The 12,630-nt window shown below is 43.7% G+C and overlaps 2 protein-coding genes and 2 long non-coding RNA genes across 7 annotated transcripts; 3 read left to right on the plus strand and 1 right to left on the minus strand.

The window, feature by feature from the left end:
* The first annotated feature begins 93 nt into the window (after positions 1 to 93).
* LOC105284097 (NTF2-related export protein) lies at positions 94 to 2,098 on the plus strand. Its single transcript, XM_011347355.3, has 4 exons — positions 94 to 252; positions 1,011 to 1,097; positions 1,193 to 1,337; positions 1,730 to 2,098. Exons 1-4 carry the CDS (start codon positions 244 to 246, stop codon positions 1,933 to 1,935), a joined length of 447 nt encoding a protein of 148 aa, XP_011345657.1. The 5' UTR covers positions 94 to 243; the 3' UTR covers positions 1,936 to 2,098.
* Positions 2,099 to 2,238: 140 nt separating this feature from the next.
* LOC105284095 (tyrosine-protein kinase Abl) lies at positions 2,239 to 12,191 on the minus strand. 4 transcript variants are annotated; one of them, XM_020033201.2, is made up of 10 exons: positions 11,823 to 12,191; positions 11,121 to 11,271; positions 10,825 to 10,934; positions 9,688 to 10,694; positions 9,357 to 9,612; positions 9,136 to 9,270; positions 8,689 to 8,824; positions 8,501 to 8,607; positions 7,205 to 7,368; positions 2,239 to 6,924 (listed from the first exon to the last, which is right to left on the minus strand). In XM_020033201.2, the coding sequence occupies exons 1-10, from the start codon at positions 11,947 to 11,949 to the stop codon at positions 4,621 to 4,623; spliced, it is 4,497 nt and encodes a 1,498-aa protein (XP_019888760.1). In that variant the 5' UTR covers positions 11,950 to 12,191; the 3' UTR covers positions 2,239 to 4,620. The 4 variants fall into 4 exon arrangements, with proteins under 4 accessions (XP_019888760.1, XP_019888758.1, XP_019888759.1 ...); XM_020033199.2 differs by having other exon boundaries at positions 7,205 to 7,416; XM_020033200.2 differs by having other exon boundaries at positions 8,480 to 8,607.
* On the plus strand, positions 9,248 to 10,056 carry LOC105284093. Its single transcript, XR_894809.1, has 3 exons — positions 9,248 to 9,340; positions 9,416 to 9,564; positions 9,967 to 10,056. It is a non-coding gene; the product is annotated as an uncharacterized LOC105284093 (long non-coding RNA).
* Positions 10,518 to 11,363, plus strand: LOC105284094. Its single transcript, XR_894810.1, has 2 exons — positions 10,518 to 10,610; positions 10,835 to 11,363. It is a non-coding gene; the product is annotated as an uncharacterized LOC105284094 (long non-coding RNA).
* Positions 12,192 to 12,630: the final 439 nt, after the last annotated feature.

Here is a 12,630-nt window from a genome sequence, read left to right on the forward strand (position 1 = left end):
TTGATTGGCCCACGCATGAGTCCCTTGCATTATTCCCCTATCAATCTCCAGATCGTGTTCCGTGTGCATAGGTTCATGAGAACCAATGCATTGTTGGTAGTAATTAGGGAGGCTTTCCGTCATCGTGTTTCGCTTCTCGATCTTTTCGAAGTAATTGCATTGTGTTTATAAATGCAATAATAAGCGTGCTAAAATTATTATAACATAAAGTTATAAATGTACGGAGATTAAATAACGCCAAAGATGGAACAGGTAAACTAATAAGTTAATAAGTGGAAAAGGCAATGTGTTTATGTTGTATGTAATATATATACACGTGATGTTTAATTTTATATATTTTTAACCAAAATTATGTATTACTATCTGTTTTACAAAATAATTTTCTCTTGTATGTTAATCAATTATTGATTTTATATTTTATATTCATGTAATTTGTGTCGAAAAATATATAACAGTCGGATCGTTCGATTTCAATAAAAGTTGGTACGATGACAATCTTATCTCGTTAAGTAAAATATGAAACTAATGATTAATAATTAGTCACAGTTTTTGTGCATGGTAAATAAATAATACACTGCTAAAAGTGACATAGTTTAAGGTTAGAAAATTTCTTACGTCAATCGTGCCAATTAGTAATTGGAGTTGGAGCATTCACTCAATTGATTCCAATTCTGTTCTATCCTTAATTATTAGTATAATTATAATTATTAGCTTTATATTTTACTCATTGAAATACGTTACTGTTTTCATTGAAATTTCATTGAAATTGGTAGATTATTTATCAGTATGTACATCAATTTGTATCTCTGGTTTTTAATATCATTAAAAATATGTATAAATAATAACACGGTGTGTAAAGTATATGTTCTCCATTTTTGCAGCAATTATATTTTTATAAAGTTAGAGCTTCTCTGAAAGCAACAAGTATATCAATGCATTACATATGTAGGTTAAACGTTTGATTATATTTGATTATACCATAATTCTTACATCTATATTCACTTTCGCAGGACTTAAAAGCTAAAATCGATCAAGCCTGTCGCACTGCGGAGGAATTCACAAAATTGTATTATGAGTCTCTGGATAAGCGGAGATATGTAAGTAATGATGATACTGTCGAATGTATTTCTGTCTCGTGTATATATATATATATATATATGTGTGTGTGTCAACTATATATGCGTGATTCCAGTTAATTTTAAGAATGTACATGGACACCGCAACTCTGATATGGAATGGAAATGGAGTGGAAGGCAAGGACAATATACAAAAATTCTGGACAGATCTGCCACCATCCGAACATACCATTACTACCCTCGACGCTCAGCCAATTACAAGTAAATACTAATAACTGCATCATACTCTTGCATTCTTGACTATAAAAATATCAGACAGATAAAAATATTCGAAAATATTAGATATCTGTTACATCTCATTTCTCTTTTTTTGTATGTCAATTTTCGTGACTTAGATTTTGATAAAAGTTTTTGCCACACATCTAAATAAATTTGCACTGCGACACTCTCACTTCAATATTTGTATCAAGACAGTATCTGTATTTTTTTTATTATTCTTCACATGTTTGACTCGCGATGATTCGAGTTTGATACGAGATGCCAAGAGTCTGCTAAATTTATTTTGTGTTTATTGTGGTATCGTACGAAGCATGTTATGGATAGATGGATTTTTGCATTATCTAATATTACATACTGCAATGTGTTAAAAATAGGCCCAGAGATTGCCAGCCAGCTAACATTTCTCGTCAAAGTCGGTGGACTGGTGAAATATGAAGAAAAAAGTTCCAAGGCGTTCAACCAAACCTTTCTAATTACGGCTATGGGTGACAAGTGGAAAATCGTGAGCGATTGTTTCCGAGCGCAAGAACTATTGGATAATACAAGTACGAGTACGAGTACGAGTACAAGTACAAGTTAATGTAGCAATAGACAGCAATTAAAAATAAGTAGATAGCGTTACAATACTGAGCCTAGATAATAAGATTGCTGTTTTATATTTTATATAATAAAGTGTATGACTACGAGCCATAAAATCACTATTGTAAAATATGTAATTTTTATTAAATTATCTATCACGCAAATTAAACGATAACGTGTTGTCACTATAAAGTAGTACAATCTGAACATTACGCATTGCTGCTCGGGGCGAAGCTACCAGCCATTCGAACTAAGAAAAAACAACATAATTCGGTAATTATTTTTATTTTTTTCATTTTCAATCTTATATCAATGTATAAAGCAATATTAAAATTTTGTATTAGTGAATCAGTACGTTGGTCGATAGGAGAGTAATTTTACATGAAAAAATTAGAAATAAATACACAAGTATAAATAGACATAAAATTACTATAATACATATTATATATAAAACATTAATTTTTAGTATCTCTTTCAATAATACAATTTCATTCAAATAAACGTCCGTTGACTAAAATTCATTCGTATATAACTATTATTGTTTCTGTTGAGCATGATTCTTTTGATAAAAAGAAGAAGAGACGAAGGAGTTGATTAGTTTTATCACAGGTACAAAAAGAAAATGTATAAAGAGGATTGGAAAGTCGGACCGAAAGAATACATGTACATGATTTTAAGATTACTGGGAAATTCTATATATATATATATATATATACACATATATATGTGTATATATATATATATATACACTACTAGCCGTAACGTACGATATAGGCAGTGTCAATAAGAAATAGTTCGTCGGTGACTTATTTCCCGTCGCTATTGCATTCTCCTTTAGTATCAAGCACAAGCCGGATGAAGTATAAGCCTGAAAACCTCCATAAAAATCAGTTCGGAGCAATAGCCCTACACACTCGATGTATTACAAACTACTACAAAACTTAGCTTACTCGTTCTCCGCGCGGAAACGCATACAGTCGATCGCTACCAGCGGACGTTTGCGCGGAACTTTGTAACATTATGTCATATTATGAACAACAGAAATTTAACTCTATACGATACGATACTCACTAAAATCTTACTCATTTTCGTTTTTAAGGGAAAAGTAGATGTATATAAAACGATACGAACGATACGATCGCGACGCGATACGCAAGAATGAGTGCGAAATAACGGTGAACAAATGCATGATACTTCGAAATCTCGACTCTACATGATAGTACGCGGAGAATACTGTACAGAGACACAGATAATACAATATCGTATATTATTATTTGTCCGTTACTTTGTTCTAGCTCTCACTTCATTCTGGCACGTACATGCCTATCGATTAAGATGCACTTCCTGTAAGTTACGTTACGAATTATTCCACGCCGCATGGATGTCTTCAGGCGAATATTTCCGCTACTGTGCTCTTGGAAGAACCGTATTATTATTTTTTTTTCATATCATCATGGATAAGAAACGAAGCACACGACACTCAAGAATTTGATTAATTACATTCGACTTTGTTGCCTGTTGTTCGGATATAATTTTACGTAGGCGTACGATTATCGTGTATGTGTATGTGTGTGTATACGTGTATAGCTGTTATATCCAACTTACTCTATACAAATACAAAATCGTTTATATTGTCCCACGGTACACATGAAACGACTTACTTAGCGCGCTTAGGTATTCCGTATTTTTATATATATATATATATATTCTAGTCTAAAAATTTCGCGTATTATAATATATGTATATATACTAAGCACGATGGCGATGTACGTGTGTGTATAAAATTACATGTAAAACGAAACGATTTACGCGATACGATTTAAGCGACTTCGAGGATATAGCAGAGTTAGCGTGCCGATATTCCGCGCGCGCGCACGCGACGCCCCTTGCATCCGATACTCCTACTCATGCCGATACTCCAATTATATATATACTACTGAGAATTTGCGCGTAATCGCGTTACTCCGTTACAGTAACTATAATCATCACATTTACTATCATATATGAAAACCGTCACGTACGCCCTGATATAGAAATTCGATCATGCGAAGAAGGGTGTATATTTCCTTTTTTTAAGGCCGTATTTCTGCCAGGCCCGGTGAGTTGCACACTGATCGTATAGCGATCCTTCTCAAAGATCCTCCAAAATATTGCGAACGGTATACAGGCGGAAGAAGTAGTGTAAATGCATACGAACTCTTGCGTTGCACGGGATTCCGAGTTGTGTGTACATATATGGGTGATGCGTATATCATTGCGTGGGTGACTGCGTGACTCGGGGAAGCACACCGGCTCATGCGGCTTTGGATTAATTCCCTTCAAGGATCATGCAGTCACGTTAGACGTTAATATCGATCGAGGACTTATTCACACTAGTTTCGCTCTTAGTATACTCGCTCGAAGATCAAAGTCGTCTCTCCAAAAAAAGACTTTGCTCTTCGATAGATCTTGCTAGTGACTTAGATATACGTATTTATATAGATTTATATATATATATATATGTATACTATACGCGCGCGCGTGTCCCATGCGGATCCGAGATAGAAATAGAGAGATGAAGGGACAATGAGAGGATGATGATGAACTCCGCGAATCTAACGCAACCATCGTGATGAGGAGAGCAAGAGAGAACTCGCAGGGCGAGACGACCCTGATTTTGATTCTTCAATCCGCCAGGCTCGCGACTTTACCTCTGCACCGTGTTTATTACGTCCTTTATCGTGTTCTGCACGTCACTTAAGAGTCTCGTGTTCTCGGTGATGTTGCGCGTGCCGGCGGCCCGCAGCTGTCTCGCCTGCAGCTCGAGCCGGGTGAGCAGGTCGCGGAACTGGAACCTCGCGTGCGGTGCGATCGCCGTGTCCGTCAGGTTGACACACATGCCGTGCAGCAGGCCGACCTTGTCGGACAGCTGCAGCCAGCTGGCCATGACGATGGTGGGACTGCCTTTCAGATTCAGAATGCTATTCTCTACGACGTTCGATATCTCCATCACGCTTTGCTTTGCACCCTTTGATTCGCCAGTGTTGCCAGTCTGCTTGCCGCCACCGCCGTCATCGTCGCTCTGCGACGGCGACTTATTGCAGTTGGGCGTCGCGTATATCGAGGTACCGAAATGCTTGCTGGAGGGTCCGAGCGGCTTCAGCGGCTTCGCCGGCACGACCGGCTTCTCCACCCCGTCCGTGGATGGCGTCGGGGGCGGCCAAACTCGCGGATCGCCCTTGCTGGTCGAGCTCCTGGTCGAGGCGCCACTGTGATCCTCCGGCGAGTCCTCGCTGGCGTCGCCGACGTCTTGCTTACTACTCGTTCCACGTACGTTTAATTTAGGACTAAGCGGTTGGTTATCACAAGAAGCCTCTTTGTTCTCCCATAGTTTCTTCAGACTGCTGATACTACCCGTACTACGGCGCTTGTCGTCGTTCGCGTCGTCCACCCCGGACGACTCCGCTGAATCCGCGACGTTACTGCCCGCGCTGTCGTCGAAGCGCGACGACTTGTTCTTCTCCTCCGCCGCGGCCCTCTCCTTGTCCGTGTTATCCACCTTCCGCAACCGGGCCTTGAAGTCGATTATCTGGCCGTCTGGATTCTCCTCCTTCTGCGGATTACACCTCTTGTCCACCTTCTTCAATTTGAAACCTACGCTAGTCGCGCTCAGTACATGGCTCTCCGTGATCGGCGAGGTCATCGGCATGTGATCGCATTTGTGACTGCCGCTCTTCTCAACGAAAGCCGTACCGTGCGCGTGCACGTTTTCCTGGACGCCGCCGCCGCTACCGGACACGTCGTTGCTCTTCAACGTCGAGATCGCGTACTCGCTCGGAACGACGTGCTGCTTGTTGGCGGAATCCATGCTGAAACTGGCGCACAATTCTGACAACAACTGCGACGCCGGGTCGAGCGGTGCCACCGACGAAGGCACATTGCTATTGGCAATGCTGCCGATTTTCTTCGCAGAGCCGCCGTGCTTCATGTCAGCGCTCAGCTTGATCTCATTGATCAACTTGAGCTCCAACATCTCCTTCATGCCAGGTTTCGACTCGAAGGTATCACTGCAGATGCCGGTGACGCCGCCGATGGGAGGCGGCGGCGGTGGTGGCGGCGGTGGTGCTTCCTCGGGAGCCGCAATCGTCGTGTCTGAAGTCGATTCCGCTTTTATCGCGCCGCTGTTGGTCTCCTTCGGCTTGTAAATCAACTTCTTTTCATCCGCGGTGGGCTTACCGTGCGTGTCGGTAGAAGCAGTGGTCTCGCGACGTCGCAAATTCACGCCAAATCGCGAGCTAGCTTCCTTCACCGATGGCTCCGCGTTCCTCACGTCGTTGTTCCTCTCGTCCTGATCGTAATCGCTTACTTCATCCTTGCTCCGCCACTCCGCTTTCACCTTTCTCAGGCCGACCGGCGAGCTTGCGATCTTCGCGTGAGAAGAGGAAGTATCGGCGCACGGGGACGCCGTCGCCGCCGGTGGCGGCAGATCGCACTGATCGCCGAAGACTTCATCCGGAGGCGGCGGCAGGTCCACTGGCGGCGGTGGAAACTCCAGATCAGCCAGAGTCGGTTGGACCGATCTCGAGGGGCTGGCGGTGCGAAAGCTAGAACTGTTTGGCGCGCGGAAGGTCCGCAGGCCGATCCCTTCCGCGTTGTTCTTCCGGACGGCCACGGCACGGCTGCGTGGCGAATTCGGCGGTTGATACGTGTTCACTACGCCGCTCGACGAGTTGCTACGCGTCATCTGCGGCTGACTGCGCAAATTGTTCTGACGAGGCGAGAGTGAGCGATGCTGCGGCACCGTGTCGACGACACTCGTGATGACGACGGTCTCCTGCTGCTGCTGCTCCATCACTGGGCCGGTGACTGGGACGTTCTCCTGATTCGACGGCATGCCGCTCTGTCGCAGGGACTCCAAGTACGCACCGATCCGGGCGCCTTTCGGCAGAGTACCGTAGCGGTTGATCGCCCTCTTAACATTTTGCACCTCCAGCGCACCCACATGTACCAGCTGAAACACGTTTCTCTATCAAGTTGCGCGTCGGGCTACCGCAAGATCGAGCATCGCAAGTTATTCAAGCAGTGCTAAATGCATTTACCATCGAAAGAAATGTTATTCCGCAGTAGTTTCTCAAAAAACATATATCGCATATATATTGGAACGTTATCGTTACGGCATTCCGGTTCTGGTGACATTTAACATCGTACACGAATAAAGAAGGTATGTTACGTGTCTAGTATATACATATATATCTCTGAAATTGTGGCCGTTCAATGTAAGATCATTGTACCTTCTGAGGCAGTACTTCCTTAGACGTGTAAGGTCGAGATTTAATTTGTTTCTGATTGCACAGTAAGTTGGATACTGGTTCCGGCGAGGTTGACGGTTGAGAAACAAAGTTATGCTCTGCTGTCCCTTGCGACCCATCTCCATCGTCGTCCATATCGCAACCTCCTGTAGTAATTGACTGTGTAGCCATTGTCACGAGATCACGTGTGATACCTGAGTCGCCATTTAATAAGGTGTACTGTATACAATCTATAGCTAACACATCCGTCCAGCATGTAAGCGCAACGCGTTATAGATATTGGAGCTTTTCGAGGAGAGCTAAGTAAAGGACATTTAGGCGACGCCTGTCTCAGTCTCAATATCCGCCTTCCCCTCGTCACACTTCACTCCATTCATCCCAGGGTCATTCTCCTTTTTTTTAAATCGACATCGAGTTAGCAGCAGATAGCTAAATTGTATTCATTGCGATCCTATTGCCAAGTGAGTCGAGAGTGCCATAATTTATCGATAATGAACGATCGGTGAAAAATGGCGAATGGTAGGTGACAACGCGCGTTAGTTTTCCGGATGATCTTGCGATGGTGTGACGTGTATGTGCGTGTGTGTGTGGACAGAATCTCAGTAAACTCACGTAACACTGCTTGAACACGGTTGAATTTTATTTACGACGGTAAAATCGATCGAAATAATAACTAATGCCGTTACACAGGCGTAGTCCCAATCTTTAATAATGAGAATGGTGAAACAAAAAAAGGTCACAATGATTAGATACATATCCAGAAATATCTAAGAACGAAAAATAAAAATAAGTTCTACTTGTACGTTTGCAGAAACGGATCATATATCATGCATGAGTATATTACGGAGCCTGTTGGGTTTTTTTTTAACGTAATATATGATGGATACATATGTAAAGTATTGTCCCTTACTCGTGTAACTGGGGAACGAAAGACTGCAGCTACAATGTACACAGTATGTACTAGATGCAGACGCTCGAGTATGCATTAATAAAATATATATATAATATATATCCAAGTACTATTATTGGAAATCATCACGAGTATTCGGCGATCGTATTCAACATTCATATAAGTATACATACTGAGACTCGAGGAGAATGACCCACATTCATGAAGCCGTAAAATCACTGTAGGCATAGATGCATATAGAAATCAATTCAACTTAAGAAAGTTCAACTGAAAAGTCAACGAAAGAAATCAAACGGAAGCGGCTTTCGTGCATTCATCATTACACTTAATTGGATATAGTGGAATACCTTCAAAAATCTTATCAATACCATTTAGATCTGTGCCATCGTCAAGCGTCATAGTGCTCACTTCGATATTTTGCTGGTCTTGCTCTTGGTAGGCAGAGTCCCGAAAAGAGCTGCACGACGACAGCAGGCTGCCATAAAAAAACATGTGGCTTTTTATTATGCTATGAAGTCATGATCGCGCAACGTGTGTAGATGAAAACTTGGCGTACCTAGTTCTCTTTGGAGGTGCTGGCGCTTGCTTTCCTTTCTTGTTGGTAGACCTTCGCATTTGGACCATATTGCTATTACTCCTACTCGACAGGCCGCCCATAAAGGTACTCAGTTTCGTAACCGCACTGGCGCCTTCTACAATTTTTATAAAGTGAAACGTTAAATTGCAGGAATATGTAGAAAACTAATTGCCTATAGCACATATTTTTTCAATCTAAAGCAAGTACGTAAAGAGAGAGAGAGAGAGAGAGAGAGAGTAAAATTATTCAATATTATAGTCTTCTTGAAATCTATTTATAATCTTTAGCAAAATCCAATTTAAATATAAATTATTAATTTTACTATAATGCAAAATACGATTAATAATTAGCAACGTCTTACATTTCAATACAATCAAATACCTGTCGCATCTGAGTCATTCTTGATGCCGTGCTATTAAGTATTACCTTGCGTAATGCCGGAAGAAGATAATTGCTCGGACACGAGAACAAGTCCGTGTATATTCCCCGTACTTCCAGTCTGTGACTTTTTGTATGACAGTAATGGGATTTCCCCTCCACCTTGAAGCTGCTTCTCTACCTCTGTAACAGACGAAGGGCAACGAAATCGCAACGTATATCCATTATAGAAAACGAAATCCAATTGCTCGAAGTAAAAATTCACTCACCCTCGGTGATACTCGATTCTTGAAACATATTTTCTAACGAATGGTGTATCTCCTTAAAGGTTGGCCGATCTGCCGCCGACCACTGCCAACACTGACGCATCAGCTCGTAAACCTTGGGCGGGCAACCGGGAGGACACTCCATTCGATAGCCCTTTTCAAGCATGTGATAAACGTCCGTCAGGTCGACACCGGGATACGGCGACATACCGTAAGTAGCGATCTCCCACAGCAGGATACCGAATGCCCATACGTCAGACTACAAAAATCACTCATTAACATTCGCGCTCGACACGGTTGATGCACACGAAGTTCTCACGGATTTTTCGAGTACCTTCGTAGAAAACTTATTGTACGCCAATCCCTCCGGTGCGGTCCACTTTATGGGGAATTTCGCGCCGGCGTGCGCCGTGTACGTGTCGTCCCTCATGAGACGAGCCAAGCCGAAATCCGCGACCTTGACGAGGTGGTTCTCGCCGACTAGGCAATTCCTCGCCGCCAGATCGCGGTGAATGAAATTTCTGCTCTCTAGATAACTCATGCCGCTCGCGATCTGCGTGGCCATGTGCATCAGGACCACGGCGTTAATCTGATGCTTGCTCTCGTTTCGCAGGTAATCCAGCAGGTTGCCCTTGCTCATGAACTCCGTGATGATGTAGAAGGGCGGCTCCCGGGTACAAACGCCTAGCAGCTGCACCAAGTTCCTGTGCTTCATCTCCTTCATGATGGCCGCCTCCTCAAGGAAATCCTTCAACGCCATCGTGTCCTCCTTCAACGTCTTGACCGCCACTGTCATGTTGTATCTCTTCCACACCGCCTCATACACGTCGCCGTATTGGCCGCCTCCTAACTTATGCCTCATCACTATGTCCGTCCTATTAATCTCCCATTCGTCCGGCTCTGGGCTCAGCGGAAAGACGGTAGGCTTGTTGTGCTTTGGTGCGGGATACAGCAATTGCGTGATGAGGCCGTCAGCAAGCATCGAGTGATGGTGCACTAGTTCAGCCAGCGTGTTGAACTTGCTCTCCGTCGTCACGAACATCTTGCCTTCGCTGTCCTCGTTGATCCTGTAGTGGTACACTCGACCCTCGTATCTCAGAGATATGCTACGTTGCCCGGGGCTGCTTTCCGACTCCCGAACGAGAAAGCTGCCATTTATTCCCGAGCTCAGCAGATACTCCGCAGCATTCCTCGATATCCTGCCGTGATACCAAGAGTGTTTCTCCAGGGAGTTGACGGGAGTCACGTAATTCGACGGTACCCATCCTACTTGCCCGGTGCTCGAGTGGGCCTCACACCATTCTCCGCTCTTGTTGTAGCTTAGGATACGCACTTGTTCACCTATTTAAGAATATTAAGAAGTAACATTTGAAAAATGTACAATATATATAAATCGATATTGAAAATGTCGAAAAAAATATACTCGTGTAAAAGTTTTAATTAACGCGTTTAATAAGAAATGAATCAATACCTTTTTTCAGACTAAGCTGATTCTCCCCACCAGCTTGGAAATCGTACAAGGCGACAAATAATTGAGGATCGTCCTCTTCCTGCGCCAGCAGATTCTCTTTGCTGGTCCATCTGCCATAAAAATGGAATAGATATTATTTTTATATTAAACTTTTCAACGTCATCTGTTTAAGGCTGAATGATTATGTTGAGAATGTACAGCTACTTAGGCTGTCGCTGAGATTGCAAAGGCATGAGATGGCAATTATATAAGCATGACATGTGTTCTGCTCTTTAGACCCTGAATAGTAAACTGACCTATTTGCTGCTTCAAGAAGTCCACTAGACACACTGCTGTGTTGTTGAACGTTTGCTTGTTGTGAGATTGATTGAATGCTAGAACCACTTGGAGGGTCACCTTCTGGCAATGCTGGAATGTGAGGTAGCGGTCTACTTTGCAAAAGCGCCTCTGCAAAAAAATACCAAACTTGTAACGACGTAAAATAATGTACGATAAGAATAATCTACACTCTGTATCTACATAAAGTCTCATCCAAGAAATGTCTAATTAATTTATTTGTCCATATGACACGAGCAATTATATATCTATACACATGGAAATCTCACTTAATTACTAATATCCACATTAATCATTCACATCGATATGAACATTATTTCACATGCTAAAAAGGGTGATCATGAAACTATGTTCTTTCTAAATATTATTTTCTTAATATCATTACATTATTTCTTAATACCAGCGTAATACTTTCGATAGCAGTTACTTCACTATTATACTGTGTCAAATGAGAAAAACACAATTATCTCGCCCATGCTGGCCATGAGAGTGCATGCCAGGCCCGCTAAGAGCTGCAAAGTCATCGCTTCCGAAAGACATACACCGCAATGTATCTGTGCTACTTGGTGAACAGATTTCTGCTTCAACCAGCAGAAGCCTGCACGAACAGGGGAACGCGTGTCACCGGGGTGAAACGAGCCGGGGTAGCAACATGCCCTCACCGCTGTGCTCGGTGAATATGTTAGAGCCTATGACGCGTGTATCCTTCAGGTTCCTGGGCTGCTTCCTCGTCTGTCGCACGGTGGATCCGACGGGGATCACCCTGTCCTTGGTCTGCTGGGCGCCCATGATGTTGCCCGCCGACTACTGTACCATGCCCGTCGCGTGTCGCCTCTCCGTCCGGCTGCGAGCGGTGCCCCGGACCCGTTCCTCGCTCGCCACCCTCGCACGACTTCACTTCCGGCACTTGGGCGCCGGCGGCGAGACTGACGTCGCGATCATCGTCCTGCGCGTTATCCGGAACGCGCGATCCACCGCGAGTCAACGTCGGCAGTGCGATCGGCCACCCACTCGAAGCGCAGATCACGGTGCGGCCGCGGCAGGCCTATTCACATTTTTACATGTCAATTACCGCTCTCTCGCTGCCCCTCGCCATATTTGACAGCTTTTGACGTCGATTATTTAGTTTGTCGGCGCATTGCTGTGCGGCAGCACGACGCTGGGCGGGTTCTCATGCGCTCCGCGCGGATCCCCGCTCGTTCTCGCTCTCATTTTCGATTTCGCGTATTATTCGCGCTTCGCTGAAAACCGTGGGAATCACGTAAACGATGCGAAAAGTTTCATCGTTACGAATTACTCGTGATAATTGTGAACTCGTCGGCAGACGTAGTTTTTCCTAGTTGGACTTTCGCACTTCGTTAATTCATCTCTTCTCTCTTTCCAACTGACGTTCGATCAAGCGCTAACCTCATTCTCAATGCGGAACGCGTAACAAAATGCGATCATGACGAGCTCCATTGATGCGGCTTG

Source organism: Ooceraea biroi, chromosome 6 (assembly GCF_003672135.1).
Source record: "Ooceraea biroi isolate clonal line C1 chromosome 6, Obir_v5.4, whole genome shotgun sequence".
Classification (NCBI taxonomy): domain Eukaryota; kingdom Metazoa; phylum Arthropoda; class Insecta; order Hymenoptera; family Formicidae; genus Ooceraea; species Ooceraea biroi.

Coding starts and splice junctions, on each gene's coding strand:
- LOC105284097 (XM_011347355.3), top strand. Junction 1,098..1,192: donor CTCTGGATAAGCGGAGATAT/GTAAGTAATGAT, acceptor GCGTGATTCCAG/TTAATTTTAAGAATGTACAT. Junction 1,338..1,729: donor CGACGCTCAGCCAATTACAA/GTAAATACTAAT, acceptor TGTTAAAAATAG/GCCCAGAGATTGCCAGCCAG.
- LOC105284095 (XM_011347351.3), bottom strand. CDS start 11,949: ATGGGCGCCCAGCAGACCAAGGACAGGGTGATCCCCGTCGGATCCACC. Junction 11,272..11,822: donor CATATTCACCGAGCACAGCG/GTGAGGGCATGT, acceptor ATTTTTTTGCAG/AGGCGCTTTTGCAAAGTAGA. Junction 7,417..8,479: donor TATTGATAAGATTTTTGAAG/GTATTCCACTAT, acceptor ATGGCGACTCAG/GTATCACACGTGATCTCGTG.